General features: G+C 45.8%; 1 protein-coding gene across 1 annotated transcript in view; it reads left to right on the plus strand.

Annotated features, from left to right (window-relative positions):
* The window catches only part of Trappc12 (trafficking protein particle complex 12), an 86742-nt gene that overhangs the window by 284 nt on the left and 65897 nt on the right, over positions 1 to 20561 (plus strand). The window contains exons 2-3 of the mRNA XM_013028874.1: positions 1687 to 2916; positions 12705 to 12821. Of these exons, the coding sequence (XP_012884328.1) occupies positions 1696 to 2916; positions 12705 to 12821 (1338 nt within the window). The 5' untranslated portion in view covers positions 1687 to 1695. The remainder of the gene's footprint in view (positions 1 to 1686; positions 2917 to 12704; positions 12822 to 20561) is intronic.

Consider the following 20561-nt stretch of genomic DNA (forward strand, 5'->3'; position numbering starts at 1 on the left):
GCTGTCGCCCAGCTGCTCCCCGCAGCGCGCCTCACCCCGGGCCTGGGTCGGGGCTGCCCGCGGGGAACGAGGCAGCGTGCGCCGGAGGGGGGCTCGTGAGGCGCGTGCAGGGGTCCCAAAGCGTGGGCCGTGTCCGCTGCGGGGAGGCAGAGGCCAAGAGCTCCCTGGAGCCCCTTCTCAAATAAACAGCAACGGAAGAAAACAAGTCCTGTTTAAACACAAAAAGCTTGGCCAATGTGAAAAAGTAAAAAGTGTGGACGAGGACGTGAAGATTCTGGAGCTATTTGGTAGGAAGGTAAACAAGTCCCCCTGCTATGAGAAAGTTTTGGGAGTGCTCTAAAGAAATACAGAATTATATGACCTAATAATTCCACCTTTGGGTACATATTAAAGAGAATGGGGCCAGGTGACTGAGATCCAGAAGATCTCCCTCAAGGCCTGCCTGGGCAGAGAAACCCACAGACTTCATCTCCAAGATAACTAGCAAAAGGTAGGGCTGGAGGAATGGTTCATTGTAGAGCAGTAGTCCAGCCAGGCTAATATGGCATTCAAAGCCCAGTACCACATACGCACACACCCAAAAAAATTGAAGCAGGATCACAATGAGCTTATTCACACACCCATGTTCAGTTGCTTATTAACAGACAAAATGCTAGCCAGATGCTGGTAGCTAACATCTGTAATCCTAGCTACTCAGGAGGCTCAGATCTGAGGATTGTAGGCCAAAGCCAGCCAGGACAGAAAAGTGTGTGAAACGCCAATTAATCAGCAAAAAGCCAGAAGTGGAGATGTGGTGCAAGTGGTAGAGCATAAAAGCTCAGGAACAGCACCCAGGCCCTGAGTTCAGCCCCAGGACCAACACGTACATAAATAAATAAATAAATTGCTGCATACATGAAACAGAATGTTCACCCATAAAAGGAAATTTTTACACATGCTACAACATGAGTGAACTTTGTGGAACTTGCACTGAGTAAAATATATCCGTTACAGGAAGGCATTGAATAATCCCCCTACATCAGATCTAGTCACATTCTTGCAGATGAGAAGTAGGATGGTGATAGCCCAGCAACAGGTATAAAGGGAGTAATTTAATGGGCATGGAGATTGGTTGCACAGCAACTGATATACTTAACATTGACGCTGAAAATTGTTGATAAGTTTTAAGTGTATTTTACCACAAGAACATAAAAAGTAATCTGGGCACGGATAGTTCACCCCTATCTATAATCCTAGCTATTCAGAAGGATGAGACCTGAGGGTCCAGGTTCAGAACCAGCATGAGCAGGAAAATCCATGAGACTCTTATCTCTAGTTAACTACCAAAACAGCCAGAAGTGGAGCTGTGCCTCAAGTGGTGTGGCACTAACCGTAAGCAAATCAAGCTCAGGGACAGACCCAAGCCTAAGTTCAAGCCCCAGAACCAACACAAACTAATTTAAGAAAAAAAGATAGAGAAAGAAAATTTCTAAATTTTGAATCATGTGATTCTATAGGCCAATAAACATTTCTGCAATTGAAAACAAAAGTAAAAGTAGTTGGGCTTGGTGTTGTATGCCTGTAAGCACAGCACTTGAGAGTCTCAAATTTGAGGCTATGTTACAAGACTGTCTTTTTTTTTTTTTTAATGTAGCTTAATATTGGCAGGAACAGATGATAATATGGTTGATTTGTTACTGTATTTGCTCAGGAACCATGGAGAATGCTGACCAGAAGGTCAGAGAGGACTCTCCTCAGGCCCAGGTGGCAGCTCAAAGTGGCCCGCAGCAGGTGCCCCAGGAGGAACCAGGGCAGCTTCTGTATCACGAGGAGACCATTGACCTCGGTGGAGATGAGTTTGGATCTGAGAATGAGACCGTATCAGAAGATTCCAACAACTTTGTAGACAAGCTTAACGAGCAGATGATGGAGAGCGTCCTCATTTCTGACTCTCCTAATAACAGCGAAGGTGATGCAGGTGACCTTGGCTGTTTGCAGGATGTTGCGGAACCTGTAGAAGGCAGCAGTGATCATAGACTGGCCAGCATTACAGAGAAAGAAGAAATGGACCTTCTGAATAGCACCAGTGGAGCTGATGACGGCCATACGGCTCAGGACACATCCGACATGACCCCTGATACCAGAGCTTCTTTGAAAGAAGATTCCACACAGGAAGAGGTTAAAGACATCCCCACATTTGGGGATGCTAGCACAGGAGATCTGCTACCCAGGGATGAGAACTCTCAGCCCGAAGAACAGGTTTCAGAAGTATCTTCCAGTCAGTCCTCTTCTAAAGATGACCCTGTGCCTGTGTGTACCATTTTCAGCCAGGGGAATTCAACTCCTTCCCAGCAGCACCTGTTTCTGCAAGATGGCTTTGAGTCTCAAATGGTGAAATCACCAAGCTTCAGCAGCGCCAGTGAGGCCTCGGCCAAGACCCCCCCCCAGACGGTCCAGCCCAGCCCCAGCTTGAGTCAGTTTTTTGGTGACACGATGAACACTAACTCCCTGGCCTCAGACTTCTTCGACTCTTTCACCACTTCCACTTTCATTTCTGTCAGTAATCCCAATGCCGGCTCTTCAGCTCCAGACACCTTATCTTCACTCTCTGCCCCTGAGGGAGAAAACTCACCTGACTCTGCGGACCCGTCTTACTCTACAGGTTTGGAAAGATCCGAATCTGGTGTTTCTACGTCTTCTTTGGAAATCCCTGAGTCTCCAAAACCGTTCTCACAGATGCAGGCCGTGTTTGCAGGGAGCGATGACCCCTTTGCCACAGCCCTGAGCATGAGTGAGATGGACCGAAGGAACGATGCATGGCTTCCCTGCCAGGGAACCAGAGATGTCCTGGCCTCAGTGGCAACCCAGCAGTACAGCACTGTGTTCATAGACAAGGAGAACCTCACCATGCCAGGCCTCAAGTTTGACAACATTCAGGTAGGATGGAGAGCATCTCTGCCCTGTTAATCAGTTTCTGTCTGATGCATGCAGTGCCTTTCCAAGGATGGCAACTCCTAACTAGATTACAGTTCCTAAGATTCCGATTGCTCTGAGGGTCTACATTATTTAGTCTGAAGGTTATTAGGATCTCCATTGCCCTTCCCAATGTTGTAATGTATTTAAGCTGCTACTCAAGAGTCATAGAAATAATATCTACTAGCAACATGATAATTATAACTCTGAAGTAACTCTACCCTTTGTAGGATAATTCATTTCTGATGATCTTTTTGTTTTGTTTGTAGTACTAGGGTTTGAACTTTTCAGGCAGGTGTTATACGTTTAACCCCCACTACCCCACCTTTTTGGATTGGTTATTTTTAACATAGGGTCTAGCTTTATGCTCAGGCTGGCCCAGGCTGCCTTCCTCCCATGTGTGCTTTCCTGCTTCACTAGGATGACCGGTACCTCCTGGGGCTTCCAGTCATTCTGCTTCCTCCGTAGGCAGAGCGATAGATGCATGGTGCATGCCACAGTGTCTAGCCATGGATCAAGACAGAGCTTCACAAACTTCTTTTTGCCTGTATTAGCCTCAGAGCATCTCTTAAATAGCCAAGATTAAAAGATTACAGACTTGAGCCAGCATCCCTAGTTTAATTCAACAGTCTGGGCCAAACCTTGATCTGGTTGATGATTACCCCCAGTTCTGGTTCTGCAAGGTGTCTTCAGAGAAGCATCTCATGGGGGGGGGGGGGAGGGGGGCTTTGTCTGCAAGGCTAGAGGTCAGTGTTCCGTGGAATCCAAAGTGACTATAGGCCACTGGGCTGGAGTGGGAAAGGGGACAAGACAGTTGTGAAAGCTAAGAGTAAAAAAAAAAAAAAAAAGCTAGCCAGGCACCAGTGGCTCACACCTGTCATCCCAGCTACTCAGGAGGCTGAGATCTGAGGATCGCAGTTCAAAGCCAGCCCGGGCAGAAAAGGCCAGGAAACTCTTTATCTCCAATAAGCCACCAGAAAACCTGAAGTGGTGCTGTGATTCAACTGGTAGAGTGCAATCCTTGAGCTGAAGAGCTGAGAGACAGTGCTCAGGCCCAGAGTTCAAGCCCCAGGACCAACAAAAACCAAAACTAAGTACAATATTTCAGTTACTCCTACTTGAGGTCTTCAGTCTTGAAAGATCAAAAGACCAGATAGGTTAAGTACAAGGCTAATAAACCTTTATCACCTATTTTAGGGCAGACACTCCTTAAATATTAACCTGCCTAAGTGTAGAGCTATGCTGGTAACCAGCCCACAGACTTAAGAGAAAGGACACGTGTACAAAATGAAAGCAGAGATAGCAAACTTTATGGTGATTTTTGTTGCCCATCAAGCATGTGTAAGCCCAAAAGCTGCACCTGAGTCATTAATATCATATGCCAATGTTGGTGTATTGCCCCAGATTGCAGGTAGGATTGATTGGTTTCCTGTGGCAGGGTGCATGGGCATACTACACTTAACCCCTTCTCTACCTTCCATTTTGGGAAGATGGACCTGAAAGTGTCACCAGGTCCAGGAGGGGATTTGTAACATTTCCCTCTAAAATTGGGACTTTTCACTAAGGATCCTTGACTTTGATCGAAGAATAGGAATTTCTGGAAAAATCATACTGGTAAGAAAACCTGGCGGAGCTTTATTGAGTAAATGAACAAGCAAAAAACAGAAAGGCAGAGGCACACTCTTAACTGTGGACCCTCTGTAAGGGAGAGACACTTGGACTGCGAAGGCAGTGTCAGACTTTAAGTTATACAAAGTTAGGTGCTTATCTTTGCCCTTAATCCTTCTTGCTGTTACACTTTTGTTACTTGAGTTCAGGGTCCTAAGACTGACCTATACTTTAAATGTTTGACCCTTATGTTTGGTATCCCAAACATAAAAACTTGTGTTTATCCTTGAGATAAAGATTGCCTCCTGGTATAGATGTTTATCCTTTTCATTGAGCACCTTTTGCCTGGGGGAGCTATTTTCCCAATCTATCCTACCTCATTTTCCCCTGAAACTACTTGGGTCCTTTAATCTTTGGGGAAGTGGATGGGAGAATTTCTGTCTTCTGTATTTGCTTTACTCTGTTTTTGTTTTTTTTTGTTTTTTTTTGGTGGGTTGTGGGTCTTGAATGCTGGGCCTGGGCACTGTCCCTCAGCTCTTCAGCTCAAGGCAAGTGCTCTACTATTTGAGCTATAGCACCACTTCTGGTTTTCTGATGGTTAAATTAGAGATAAGATTCTCACAGACTTGCCTGCCCGGACTGGCCATGACCCTCAGATCTCAGATTCCTGAGTTAGGCTGAATTTATTAATCCTGGCTGCTGTTTACCTTCAACTTCCCTGATCTATACTTCCTCAAAAGGTTAGCCTGCAGCCTCTCTCAGTATAAGTTCTTACTTATTCCTGAACAGAGTTGAGAATTAGTAAGCTGTTCAAATGACCTTAACCAACTTTATTGAGTGGATGAAGGGACTGCTGAGGGCTGGATTTTCTGGAAAAGGAAAGCAGCATGCTAGAAAACTGAGGACAATTTTTTTTTCAGATAAGCCTATATACATCCAGATTTTAAATATTTTACATAATCTTCTGGAATATTTACTTAGTAATACTGTATTGATTGGGAGTTTACTGTGCTTACTCGACTTAGTTGATGGCAGCCATCTCTACCCTCAGAATATACTGAACATTATTTAGTCTTGAATCTTTTTATGAATACCAGTGTCTTGCTCTGATGGGTATGATTTGACCTACTTTGTCACTGTATCTGAAGAATCCTCATGATCCTATACCCCAGGATCACTTTTGGGTGTTGCTTCCTATTCCTTGGTGTGTTCCTATTGTCTGCTGCTGATTTCCTACGGTATCGGTGGATCTGGCCTTGAGTTCTCCCTTTCTGCTTTCCTCTCTGCTTAGAACTCAGGGGAAATATGAAGGTTGCTTTCTCAAGAAGGACATAACTTTGTGATTCTCAAAAGGATGACCTTGGAAATCCTGATGGTTCATTTGGTTGGCCAAAGTGCTGGCATGAGCATGTGACATGTACTAGGCAGGCCCAGGCATCATCTGCCCCGCTGAGGAACCACTGGGTGTGCTTCACCCAAGTTAGGTCAAATCTGGTGTCTAATCTACCAACAGGTACTCTGCCATATGTCCCCCTGTTTCTCAAGGCTCTAACCCCCCACCAGGGAGTAGGCAGGGCATCCCATTGGTCAGCCCCAATTTATAGGGTTCCCATTAGGCTTCATGAGCACAGCCTGTACCCAAAGCCCAGCCAGAAGATGGTATGTTTTCTTCTTGTCTCTCTTAGGTGACAAAGTAATACATCCCATTTCTCTTGTCATTCACAATAATTATTTTGGAAACCTTATGCAAAGTAAGAATTTGAACAAAAAATATCACCAGAGTACCTTTGACTTGGACGTATAGCACATGTGCTCGATGTTCCCTTACCCACTTCTCTTCAGTTGGATATCAAAGAACTCTTCATGCTGGGGATAATAAAGAACGATTATGATTTGCCTTGAATGGAAATGCTGCATTTATTTGCTTAGGATTTAAGGTGGGTGTAACAAAAAACAGTTTTTCTGGCTGGGTGCCAGTGGCTCACATTTGTAATCCTAGCTACTCAGGAGGCTGAGATCTGAGGATTGCAGTTCAAAGCCAGCCCAGGCAGAAAAGTCCATGAGACTCTTCTGTCCAATTAACATCAGAAATGGAAGTGGCGGGGCTGGGAAGGTGGCTCAGTGGTAGAGCACTTGCCTTGCATGCATGAGGCCCTGGGTTCGATTCCTCAGTACCACATAAGCAAAAAGAAAAAAGCCGGAAGTGGCGCTGTAGCTCAAATGGTAGAGTGCTAGCCTTGAGCTGAAGAGCTGAGGGACAGCGCCCAGGCCCAGAGTTCAAGCCCCATGAACAAAAAAAAAGGATGTTTGTTGCATTTACCTTCTGTTCTAAACCAGCCTACTAAAACACTTATATTCTGTTTTTTTCTAATTCATCTATTAATTAAAATTCCTTCTATATCCAATAGACTGTCTGAGCGCCAGAAGTAGAGGTGTGGCTCAAATGGTAGAATACTAGCCATGAACACAACACAAAAACTGGGATAGCACCCAGACCCTGAGTTTGAGCCACTGAGTTCGAGCCCCAATATCCACACCAAAAAAGAAAGTAAAAAAAACATGTAATTGCTTCTTTATTACATGATCTTTATTAAATTCTTAAGATAAATTCAAAACCTTAAAGGTAAATCTATAAAACTATGTCCAACTATAGTAGGATTATACAAAGAATATGTGCACTGCCACTTGTAGTTACAGATGGCATTCACTCTTCTCAGAGAAGTAAATGAGAAGTTTTAGAATCAAGCCTTTTTGGAAAAGAGACAGAGGAATAAAATAAAGCAGCCCAGTTTCAGTGATGAAGGACACTGGTTTTGCTCTAGGGGCTGTGTCACGGGCCTCTGCAGTGAGGACTCTGCTCTAGGGGCCATACCACGGGCCTCTGCCTCTAGCCTGGTGGCAGGTCTGGAAACCTGACAGGCAAACTGAGGCCACGCTTCTGCTTCTGTCTTGTCCAGTTCCCCTCCTCCTTCCCTCACTCTTCCCCTAGTTTGGCTTTTGCAGGATTTCCATCCGGAAAGCCTACATTATCTGTTTAAACCCTAAATCCTCAACTCAGAAACCCCCAAATCTCCATAAAGCCAACATGGCATTGTCACAGCGAGCTTAAAGCTTCCAATGATGCTCCGAGGTAGAGTGCCTTCCTAGCATGCAGAAGATCCTGAGTCTGACCCCTAGCACCAGAAAAAAAACAATGAGACTTCTACCACTGACCATCACAGGCACACTGGCATCCAGCTTTTCCCTCTACCAACAACTCTAGGCCTAACAAGATCTGTGTGGGCTTGTCTGCTCTCAGACGCAGAGAGGCCCTGAGTGCCCACCTTTCTCATAGTGTAATCTCACCAACACAGGAAAACAAGGAGGCTATGTGGAGACCCCTGAAGTGAGGACATGGGTCCAGTGTCAGCAGGAGGAGGCTTTGTTAGAGCCTTTTCAGAAGAAACTCTACAGAGACTCAGTGCTGGAAAGCTGACCTTACACTGAAGGTTTTGTGATCTCCCTTGGCTTTTTGCTTCAAGGTTGACACTTGAGCCACACCTCCACTTCTAATTTTTGTTTTGTTTTGTTTTTGGTTGTGGGTCTTGAACTCTGGGCCTGGGTGCTGTCCCTCAGCTCTTCAGCTCAAGGCAAGCGCTCTACCACTTGAGCCACTGTGCCGCTTCCAGTTTTCTGAGTGGTTTATTGGAGATAAGAGTTTCATGGACTTTCCCTGCCTGGGCTGGCTTTGAACCTTGATCCTCAGATCTCAGCCTCCTGAGTAGCTAGAATTATAGATGGAAGCCACTGTCCAGCTGACTTTAATTTTATAGAAAACAAATGAAAAGACAAGAACTTAAGATGAACACAGAATTCCTGGGATTAAATCTTATGATTTTAATTACTCTAGAGGCCAGATTGAAAGGATCAAACGTTGGCGGCCAGACTTGCAAAGGGAGCTGCTCAGAAACAAAAATGTGCTCCAGTTGTAGAAAGAGCTCTGGGTTCAATCCCTAGTACTACCAGAAAATGGGGGGGTGCATTATAGCCTTCTTTAAATTATGGAAGAGTTCATGCTGGAGAAAAAGCCTGTGAACATACATAGACTTAAGGTGATCCAATCCCATTTGAAGATAGGAAGAGATTCATTCTAAGGGAAAACCCTATGACTAAATGGAATGTGGTTCTTTCACATCCAAAGACATGCAAGCTGCAGCTAGACCTTATAAATACGAGTGTAGACTCTGGGTGGAAACCATAGTGGTTTCAGAACTTGAAGAGATTTTTATTTCAACAATGACATTAAAAGTCATGACAATTCCATCGGAAAGGAATCTTACTGAGGTCCTGATGCAAAATAATGATTATGTAATATTCAAAATTATATAATATGAATGAAAGGCAATGGAAGTGATAGCTAAATTGTGTTTATCTGTGGCTTATAGTTAAAGAGGGTTCTTAAATTACCAGTTTCCATTTCCTTTATAAGGACACACTGAGGTGAGAATTCTGGGTATAGTCTTGTTCCTTAATAAGAGATGTGTAAGCCATGCCCCCAGCCCTTTTGATGTAGTGGGGGGTTTTTTTGGTTTTTTTTTTTTAGATAAGGTGTTGGGTTTTGTTTGCTTGCTTTGCCCAGGCTTGTCTGGAATGCAGTCTCCCTACTTGTGCCTGGACTGGCTGGCGTGCTGCTCTCTGGCCTGGCCAGCCTCTACATAGAGGTGGTTGGCTACCCACTCGCCTCTCACCTGGCTACCATGATGCCCCTCATCTCCACCTCTCGATTACCTGGGATTATAGGTGTGAGCCAGTGTTCTGGCCTCAGTTTTAAATGAAAAGAGATGGGAGAAAAGAAGGCTGGTGGGGAGGGAAAATGGGAAGAAGGAAGGAGAAGGGAAAGGGAGGGAGAGGTGTCCAGTTTCTCCTTTAGTGACAAGGAACTTGAGACCAGAGTGGGTTGAGCAAGTCCCAGGGAAGCTGTGTGTCCCCGGCATCACTCCCCTCGTGAAAGCGAGGCCATGAGTCCACGCTGCCAGCGTGAACCAGGGAGAGTGGCCTGGCCGTGCTCACTCTCCTGTGCTGTGGTTCAGCACAGGTCACATCCCCACCAACAGCAGGAACAGGACTCAGGGCCCTTCCACATAGAGAACAGTGTTTCTCTCAGGAAGGTCTGTATCTGAGCTGAAGAAGCCACCAGTCGCCAAGAGATGCTAGGATAACTAAAGACAAGTGATAATGAGTGTGGGTGGGATTGTAAATTAGTAAGCCAGAGTGGAACACTTGGAGAGGCTCTTTCAAAACTTAAAAGTAGAGTTACCATCGGACCCGGCAACTCTGCCTTGGCATGGGTCCAGAGCAGGTGAAGTCGGTGTCTCAGGGGTGAGCTGCACTCCTGAGTTCTTCACAGCACTTCCCATGAAAGCCAAGGTATGGAGCCAACCTGAGGTCCATCGCTGAAGAAATGCATGAGGGAAACGGGACGCATTCACAAAATGAACATGAAAAGGAAGGAGAGGCTGGGAACGCAGTTTGGTGTTAGAGTGCTTGCCTAACATGCATGAAGCCCTGGGTTCAATTCCTCAGTACCACATAAGCTGAAAAAGCCGGAAGTGGTGCTGTGGCTCTAGTGGTAGAGCGCTAGCCTTGAGCAAAAGAAGCTCAGGGACAGTGCCCAGGCCCTGAGTTCAAGCCCCAGAACTCAAATAATAAAATATTAAAAATGAAAATAAAAAGGAAGGAAATGGTATCATTCTTGACAACATGGATGGCCCTGGAGGATGCAATGCTACTTGCACTAACCCAGATGCAGAAGGGCAGGTGCCACACAGGCTTGCTCACCTGGGGGGGTCTTCATAAACACAGCTGTGTTGGGCACAGTGCAGTGGTAGTTCCCAAGGACAGGTGGAGGGGACCGAGATGCTGTTCACTGTGGTTGATGACCAGCGTTTTCATCCCTTCCTCGGTTTAGATGGTGGGATTCCGTCGGTTGATTGTGACAGGACACAGGATGATCATGTTGGAGGATATTGTATTCCTCAAATATATACAACGTTTATGTGTCAAATATTTTTTTAAAGATAAAATCATCTCTATCCAGTGACATAAAAAGAGAACTAGAAAGCAAATGATTTTGGTGAAGAATGAGTACTAAAATTCTTTGAAGGAACTTTTGTACTTTTTCCAGGGTCCCAGAAACTTTCTCATACATAGACATTCCTTCAGTCAATGTAGAAACATAGAAAGTACCTTGAAATGGAAGAACTGGTCACAGATACTTGCTTTGCCAATAACCTATGTGACCTATGGAAGCGCACTGAACACGTGGCAAGGTGGTCTCATTTGAATGGTGAAAGGTTTTGATGCCTCTGCCATGGGCTAAGCTGACAGGAAAACCCAGGGTCCAGTGACTAAGGGTAGGTAGGTATTTGCAGTCGTAGAAAGGTCAGCATTATGGGAGCCAGGCTGTGGAGTAGCTCCACCACCTCCGCGTGGCCAGGAGGACAGGTGGGCACAGCAGGACTCGTAAGGTGAGGGGCCTGGGGGACAGAGTGTGTCCACTCACAACCCTTTGCACACATTGTGGCCTCTTGGCCACACCAAGCTGCCAGCAAGGCTGCACGTGTGTGTCATATTCCTGAGACCTGCTTGTTTTTGTTTTTTTGTTTTTTGTGCCAGTACTGAGACTTAAACTCGGAGTGTGGGTGCTATACTTAGTTTCTTCCTCAAGGCCAGCACTCCTATTTGAGCCAAACCCCCTCTTACAACTTTTAAGTGGCTAGTTGAAGATAGGAGTCTCATGGACTCAGAGTGTCTGGTTCTGGCTTTGAATTTGGCTGATGCTCAGACCTCAGCCTCAGCCTCTTAGTAGCTAGGATTACAGGTGTGAGCCGCGGTGTCCGGCTGCCTTGTCCCTTTATGGTAATCATCGCTCCCGGTCACTTCACTGGCTCTGATACTTCAAGTGTTCCACGTTGCTCTCTGAAAGCAGGAATTATAAAATTGCTGCTTCTGTCTAGCTCTTTGCCCCAGTGGAGGAAGATGCAAGTATGTCATCTTTTTTTATTATTATTATTTATTTTTTGTCGTTTGTGGGGCCTGAACTCTGGGTCTGGGTGCTATCCCTCAGCTCCTCAGCTCAAGGCTAGCGCTCTACCACTTGAACCACAACGCCACTTCCAGTTTTTTCTGCTTATGTGGTGCTGAGGAATTGAACCCAGGGCCTCATGTATGCGAGGCAAGCACTCTGCCACTGAGCCACCTTCCCAGCCCCCATCTTTTTTTTTTTAAATAAGTTTTTTATTGTGAAAATACTGTACAGAGGGGTTACAGTTACATGAGCAAGGTAATGAGTACATTTCCTATCAAGCATTGTTGCCTCCTCCTTTGTTTTTTCCCCTACCCTCCCTTCCCTCCCACCTCCTCAATTACACTCCCTCCCTCCCCCAAAGTCTCGGCATCTTTAAACACCAGGCTGAGCACTAGAAAGGAGAAGCAGTCTGGAGCTGGAACCAGCGTGGCCCTGTGCCACGGCTGTCATCTGCTCTCATCTCCCCTGTGGGCCACAGAACTGGAGGCAGGCATTGACAGCTTCCACAGTGGTGTTTTTTATTTATTGCTTACATAGCCTAGATGTAGCTTTTTTTTTTTTAGTTTTTTCCATTTTTGAAAGTAACAGTAGATTGAAATAATCTTGTTTCTGAGAGAACGGTAGGCAAGAAATGAAAGGGGTGGGGACATCCTGATGACTCTTCTCCAGCCACACACGTCAGCTGCTCCAAAGACTCCTAGAGGCGGGTCTGAGAGTCTTCAAGGACCGGGCAGAGCTGTGCCCCAGCCTCTGCCGGGCACTCTCCCCCCAGGGACCACAGCTCCTCATCCTCCCAGCAGCACACCTCCCCCTGCAGGACTCCCAGCCCTCAGAACCCTCTCCAGTGGCAGTGTCTCCCACTCGCTGGTATTCTGTGCTCTTCCTCCTTGGGACAAAGAGCAGTTCTAAAATATATACATTTATTAACAACTCAGCTCTGGCTCGTTGGTGTTTTCCTGTACTAGATCCCCCACTCTCTCCTCGCCCCTGAACTGAAAGGGACCTGAGTTATGGGTGCTGCTAGCTGAGTTTCATGAACATTGTGTTGTCCTGACTTACTTCCTTTACATTCCCCCAGGGAGATGCGGTTAAAGACCTGATGCTTCGCTTCCTGGGCGAGAAGGCAGCAGCCAGGAGGCAGGTCCTGAACGCCGGCTCCGTGGAGCAGTCTTTCGTGGGCCTCAAGCAGCTAATTGTAAGTAACAGAGAACCCGGCTTCTAGCCTACCTTTGTAATGACTGAATGCATCAACAGTACTCTTGAACATAGCTAAAATGCACAGGATTACATGCCAGTCCTGTGCTGCAGAAAGTATTGTGTAAACACACTGATCATCTTAAATCCAGTGAACTAAAAAGCCACTACTTTAAATGATCATATGTCTACGCGTGTACTAAGATCCAGCGTGCTCCATCAAATACAACAAATACAGATGAACTGGGTGGGAGGGGGAGTTACTTGTCTCCATATATTTCCCTGGTCTTAAACTTAAGACTCAAGAGTTCTTCCCACCTCCACCTCCCAAGTATCTGGGACTCTAGGCATCTACTACTTTTCCAGTTTTATATTATTTTATAGAAAATGCCTGGAGCTGGGATGGTGGCCCAGTGGTAGAGCGCTTGCCTTGCATGCATGAGGTCCTGGGTTGGATTCCTCAGCACCACATAAGCAGAAAAGGCCAGATGTGATGCTGTGGCTCAAGTGGTAGAGCGCTAGCATTGAGCTGAAGAGCTGAGGGACAGCGCCCAGGCCCAGAGTTCAAGCCCCATGACCGGCCAAAAAAAAGAAAAAGAAGATGCCTTACATTATGATTCTGCTACTTGAGCCTCCAGTGCAGCAGGGGCTTTTTGTTTTTGTTTTGTGGGCTTCAGGGGTTTGTTGTAGAGGGGGCTCATTAATTGGAAGTTAACATCTCAGACTTTTCTGGAAAGGCTGTTTTTGAAGCACAGTCTCAGCCTCCTGAGAAGCCAAGATTATAGGTATGAGGCTTGGCACCTGGTTTAAGAAAGAGTTCTGGATATGTCCGTGTTGTACTGTTGTAATTGTGGGGGAATCATCGTCACAACCTGTCACCTCGTGACTCCGTGAGTCTTCTGTGGAGAAAAGTCCACGTCTGCCATTAGTTACTGGAGTGATCTTGGTTGCTTTTTCTAAGTTGTAGGAAGGACATTTATTTAAATGTAGAGACTTTTCTTACCAAACTGTCGTGAGAACCCTACATGTCCTGCACAATAATAAGGTCTTTCTAAGATTTCTTCCACAGAACTTGAAGTATCATATGGCATCCTTTAATCCTTATTTTAAAAATAATTCCATCACTGAACTTTTCTGACATCCAACATTGAAAATAGAAGAAGAACAAGGAGGTGGGAAATGGAGACAAAAATAGCAAAACACATACTGAGAAAATAAGTAACTGTAATTCCAAACCACAGGCAGCATGGGATTCAAAGAAGTTGCTTAGCTCTTACAGGTGCCCAGATTATGTCTGTGGGGGGAGGAGATGTCATCCTAACCCCTGCCTGGCTTTGGTCTTCTGCCCAACCTCCCTGGAGCAGCTGCCCATAGGCAGACACCGTGCGCTGGGCCAGCATCCTCTCCTCTCTGGCTGTGCTTGGTGGTAACAACAAGCCCCACCACAGGAGTGAAATGACCACTGTCCTGTGCTGAGAGGAGTCAGAGAAGAGGAAAGTTGAAGCAGGTCCTGCTCACCTGTCCAGCAGCAAAATGAAGGCAGTGGTGGCCATGGTCACTTAATCCTCCCATACCTGTCCGGTTGAGAACAAACGGCAGCTAGGCAGCAGCACACCAAAGCTAGTAAAGGAGAAGCAGTGCAGGCAGACACCTGTGTGAGTCAGAATGAGAATTGTGGGTTTGAACACAGAACCAGTGGCTCCCAATCATTTCATCCTAGCTACTCAGGAAGTTGAGACCTGGGAGGTCACAGTGCAAAGCCAGAATAGGTGTGTGTGCGCGCACACACACATACACACACAAACACACAGAATTTGAGAGACTGCATCTTCAGTGAACCAGCAAAATGTCAGAGTAGAGGCATAACTCAAGTTGTAGAGTGACATAAGCAGGCATGCTGAGCGAGAGCAGAGAACTTCAAGTTCAAGCCCTTGGTGTTAAAACCACATAATTACATAGAACAATTTTAGAATCAGCATGGTAGCACATAACTGTAAATCAAACTTCCAGAAGGAAAGGCAGGATTATAAGTTTGAAGCCATCCTGGGCTATATAAAGATAGACACTGCCTCAAAAACCAGAAGAAAAAATATCTGGAGATACAGCTTAGGTTGAAGCACTTTACATCATGCCTAAGACCCTGAGTTTCAATCCCTGCACTACAAAAAAAAAGAGAAAGGGCGCTGGGAAGGTGGCTCAGTGGGAGAGCGCTTGCCTTGCATGCATGAGTCCCTAGGTTCAATTCCCCAGCACCACATAAATAAAAATAAAAGAAAGAGAGAGAAAATAATAAAACCATCTCCAAAAAAAAGAGAGAGAAAGGGTGGGAGAGAGAGGAGCCAGAGAGAAGGAATACGGGTTATTACAAGAATGAACTAGCCAAACAGTGGTACTACTTCCTTGGATAATTCAGTGGGAAAATTATCTCAAAATCAATTTTTTTTTCATTTTATCAAATAGCATTGACTTAATGACTGAGGATAGAGGAGTATTTCTTAAACAGGGTACAGAAAACTAGGCCTCAGGGCTGCAGCATAGCTCAGGCAGGAAATATGCATAGCATGGGTGAGGGCATACATTTAATCCTCAAACGTGCATGTTTAAAATTTTTTAAACATGTTTTAAGCTGTGTGCTGGTGGCTCACAGCTGTACTCCTAGTTACTCAGGAGGCTGAGATCTGAGGATTATGGTTTGAAGCCAGTCAGGGCAGGAAAGTCTATAAGACTCATCTCTGACTAACCACCAAAAAACCAGAGGTGGAGTTGTGACTCAAGTAGTTGAGAGCCAACCTTGAGCAACAAGCTCAGGGACAGCTATGCATTCAAGCCCAAGACCAAAAAGACATAAATAGGCAGTGCATGGAGACCAGACAGCCAGTAAATAAGGAGCAAATGCTCATACTCACCAGGGATCTCAAGCATTTCATACCCCCAACCCATGAGAAGTAGTAAATGTTCCACCCCCTGACCTCTGGGATCATAAGGGCTCCCCCCAACACCACCATCACACCAGACATGGTGAGGATTTCATACTTTTAATTAGGGATTGTGAGGGTTTCACACCTCCCCGCTGGTAGGGATCGTGAGGGTGTTGTACCTCCATACTCTGTGCATTGTTGGTGGGAAGGTAAATTGACATAGCTTCTTTGCAGACAATTTAACATCAGGTAATGAAATGAATCTTTTGTATAACTTTGATGCGACAATCCCATTTGTAACTATATACTTAAAAAAGAAACACCTGTCTGTATAAAACATGCTTAAAAAATGTTTATTGCATATTCTACTAGACAAAGGCTTTATTAAACTGTAATAACCAACAACAACAAAAGAAGATTATGTTATATACACTCAGTTAAGTACTTTGGGGTGATTGAAATAAATGAACGACAGCCACATTCATCAATATTGATAAATTTCAAATACAATAGTGAGTAAAATAAAGCAAATTACACAAGGCTGCTTCCAGTGTGGCAGCTTTTACCATCTGGGGAATACCTTCACCATGATTCCAAAGTCCAGGAAGACTCTTAACGACTAAAAGTGGTTTCTGTCATCAGAGTCTGACCTGAGCAGTTCCTCTGGCACCTGTCCAGATTACCCACACACTTGTCCCATGCCCACCTCTCATCTGCAGTGTGGCCCCGAGGATCGCTGTCCCTTGCTGGCTGTTGCCTTACAAAGACCCCTCTTTCATAGGCATCTTCGGGCACTCCGTGACAGGGCAGTGTCCCACGTACTGCCTGTCCCAGAGGGTCTGCTGGCAGACCCCCCCTACCAGGGGATTTGACCCCCCCCACCCTGGTGATAGGAAGAACTTCTTTGCACCAGAAATGTCTTCAGAATGCAGAGCACACTTGACCTGTCAACCAAATGTGTATTTTGTATTCTCCTTAAGGAAATACATTATTTGGGGAAGTATAAATCCCGAATAATATTGCCGTAATACTTGGATGTATGTATACTACATTGATCACATCTGAGTTCTTTTAATTGTGACATTAGGAAAATCACCCCACCTGTTGGCTGTCCTACCAGCTGATGCTCAACCCAGATACTCATCCAATCTAACCTGCAGATAGGTGATACAGGCTTAGTCATCTTGGTCCAAGTCTGATCCTTTACATCCTGCAGCCTTGCTGCCCCAAGGTCTCCCTAGAAATGAGGGGGCCAGGCTACGGATGCCTGATGCAGGCTGTCTTTGTTATCACTTGCCACAAGAATTGCAACTTCTAGAAAAGTGCTTCTTGGGCTGGGAAGGTGGTGCAGTGGTAGAGTGCTTGCCCCACATGCATGAGGCCCTGGGTTCAATTTCTCAGTACCACATAAACAGAAAAAATAAAGCTGGAAGTAGCTCTATGGCGTAAGTGGTAGAGCGCTAGCCTTGAGCTCAAGAGCTGAGAGACAGCGTCCATCCCAGAGTTCAAGCCCCACGACAGGAAAAAAAAAACAAACAGCTTCTTGGGTTGGTATAAGTTGGTTCAGATCTTACTGCAATGCTATTTATAGACTAAAATTCATCAGAAGATTGCCTAGCCAAATAGTGCACTTAGTCAATAGCAGCAATTATCTACATAGATCTTTTATATCAGGTATCCAGGGAACATTACATTGGAAGAGCCTCATAGAAGCATAAACATTTTCTCTTCATCTATGAAAAGAGCCATTTTTAAGAGAATTTACATTTACTTACTAAATAAGAGGATACGTTTTTGATTCATTGCTAGTAGTGTACTACTTTGAGATTGAAAAACACAGTATACGAAATCATAGCAGGGCTGAAGGCTTTTATATGAGTTACTTTGTCTATTTAATTGTGGAGCACATCGTATTTGCAGAAAGTCTCTGCAAATAATTCTGTTACATATTCAAGTGTTTTATTGGTGGTGTGTTCCTGTACACGGGGAATATAATGAGCCGGGACCTTTATTGTGCATGATTTCTTGCTTGTTTCAAAATTACATAAATACCTATATACAGATTTCCTCATTTTCTCATTTATATGATTTTACACCTGTACACATTCTGATGCTTTGAGGTCAGCCAAATCGTTTTTAAAAAAACAACCCAAGTTGTTCCTAGGAACCTGTGCTGGCAGCAGAAACCAGCCTCTACAGACTCCATGTCTGCCACCACCACCCTGGGTGGCGGGGTCCCTGGGCATCCTTGCAGTGTGAGATGGGTGTGCATGTGCCATTTTCAGAGGCCAGCGAGAGAAAGCATCCTGTGGGAGGATGACCCACCCCTTCCCTCACAAACCTGTGCCTGATCTTACAAACAGTGGGGTTTGTTTGAGAAAAAATGAAGGAACTTGTCCTTTAACTTTGAGTGTGTGTGTCGATACAGACATACATGCTGTGTGTATGTGTGTGTGTATACCATACGTGGTATGTACATCTATGAAAATGAATATTTTTTTCATGAGTACTATGTGCAGATCTCTCTTAGACATGTTCCCCATATTAAAGAGTCTTTAAGTTGCAACTTTTTTGTGTATGCACCAGTACTGGGGATTGAACTCAAGGCCTCACACTCTCACTTAGTTTTTATGTTCAAGGCTGTACCACTTAAGCAGTTCTTCCACTTCCATAGTTTGCTGTTTAATTGGAAATAAGAGGGGTGTTTTTGTTTTTGTTCTTGTTTTTTGTCAGGCGTGGAGCTTGAACTCTGGGCCTGGGCACTGTCCTTCAGCTCTTCAGCTCACAGCATCACTTGCAGTTTTCTGAGTGGTTTATTGGAAATAGAGTCTCACGGACTTTTCTTCCCTGGGCTGGCTTTGAACCTGTATCCTCAGATTTCAGCCTTGTGAGTAGCTAGGATTACAGATGTGAACCACCCACACTTGGCTGAGATAAGAGTCTTATCAATTTCTCTGCCCATACTGACTTCTGAGATCCTCAGTCTCCTGAGTAGCTAGGTTTATTGGCCTGAGCAGTCAGCACCTGGCTTAAGTTAAAAACATTTTAATAGCCACATAGTCTGAAGCCAGAATAAATAACCTTGGGATGAACCATTTCCACATATGTAATGCTTTCTTTAGGGTAAGTCTCAGAAGGCAAAAAGTACTTAAGTCAGAGTATGTTACATGAATGAACTTGCTTCACTGTCTTCTCTGCTCAGAGAACTTTAAAATTTTTGAAACTCTTCTGGTTTCTTGCGCTAACAAAGACATTTGCTTTTTTACACAGCACCACTTCCATTTTAATGGTGGTTAATTGGAGATAAGAATCTCACAGATGTTCCTGCCCAGGCTGGCTTTGAACCGTGATCCTCAGATCTCAGCCTCCTGAGTAGCTAGGGTGACAGGTATGAGCCACTGACGCTTGGCCTAGTCTACCTTTTTATTTATTTATTTATTTTATTTTTTATTTTTTGGGGGGTCCGGTCGTGGGGCCTGAACTCCGGGCCTGGGAGCTGTCCCTCAGCTCTTCAGCTCAAGGCTAGTGCTCTACCACTTGAGCCACAGTACCACTTCTGGCTTTTTTCTTTTTGCTTATGTGGTACTGGGGAATCAAACCCAGGGTCTCGTGCATGCAAGGCAAGTGCTCTACCACTGAGCCACCTTCCCAGCCCTAGTCTACCTTTTTGATGTCTGTGCATACTAAGTACTGCAGTAAAGATATTTCAAAGTTAAAGGCAAAGCACTCAGCCAGACCTCCTTCCCCAGGAGCTACTGAGGTGAGGAAAAGTCTTAGTCCAAACTCATATTAACTTCAAGAGCAAGTGCCTGCTAAGGAGTAGGATTCTGTCCTGTGGTATTCATCTGAAGGGAGTCCTCTGACCACTGGTGTCCAGGAACCAAATTGATATCACCAGGAACCAGATCCCATCCTTGGAGATGGCACAGCCATAGTGAGTGGATGAAGAGCCCGGAGGGTTTTGCCTAAGTCCAGAAGTGATCTTGGCTCTGGGTCTACACCATCACCTGACTGGTGGGCTGGAGGAGTAAGTGTACACAGGAGTGCAGCTGAGGGCCTGACTGACACACCGGAGGAGTAACTGCACAGGTGTGCAGCTGAGGGTCTGACTGACACGCTGGAGGAGTAAGTGTGCACGGGCGTGCAGCTGAGGGTCTGACTGACACGCTGGAGGAGTAATGGTGTGCAGGCGTGCAGCTGAGGGTCTGACTGACACGTGGAGGAGTAACCGTGCACGGGCGTGCAGCTGAGGGCCTGACTGACACGCTGGAGGAGTAATGGTGCGCAGGCGTGCAGCTGAGGGTCTGACTGACACGCTGGAGGAGTAACTGCACAGGTGTGCAGCTGAGGGTCTGACTGACACGCTGGAGGAGTAACTGTGCACAGGCGTGCAGCTGAGGGTCTGACTGACACGCTGGAGGAGTAACTGTGCACAGGCGTGCAGCTGAGGGCCTGACTGACACGCTGGAGGAGTAATGGTGCGCAGGCGTGCAGCTGAGGATCTGACTGACGCGCTGGAGGAGTAACCGTGCACAGGCGTGCAGCTGAGGGTCTGACTGACACGCTGGAGGAGTAACTGTGCACAGGCGTGCAGCAGAGGGTCTGACTGACACGCTGGAGGAGTAAGTGTGCACAGGCATGCAGCTGAGGGCCTGACTGACACGCTGGAGGAGTAACCGTGCACAGGCATGCAGCTGAGGGTCTGACTGACGCGCTGGAGGAGTAACCGTGCACAGGCGTGCAGCTGAGGGTCTGACTGACATGCTGGAGGAGTAATGGTGCGCAGGCATGCAGCTGAGGGTCTGACTGACACGCTGGAGGAG

Source organism: Dipodomys ordii, unplaced genomic scaffold (assembly GCF_000151885.1).
Source record: "Dipodomys ordii isolate 6190 unplaced genomic scaffold, Dord_2.0 Scaffold115, whole genome shotgun sequence".
In the NCBI taxonomy this organism is placed as follows: Eukaryota; Metazoa; Chordata; class Mammalia; order Rodentia; family Heteromyidae; genus Dipodomys; species Dipodomys ordii.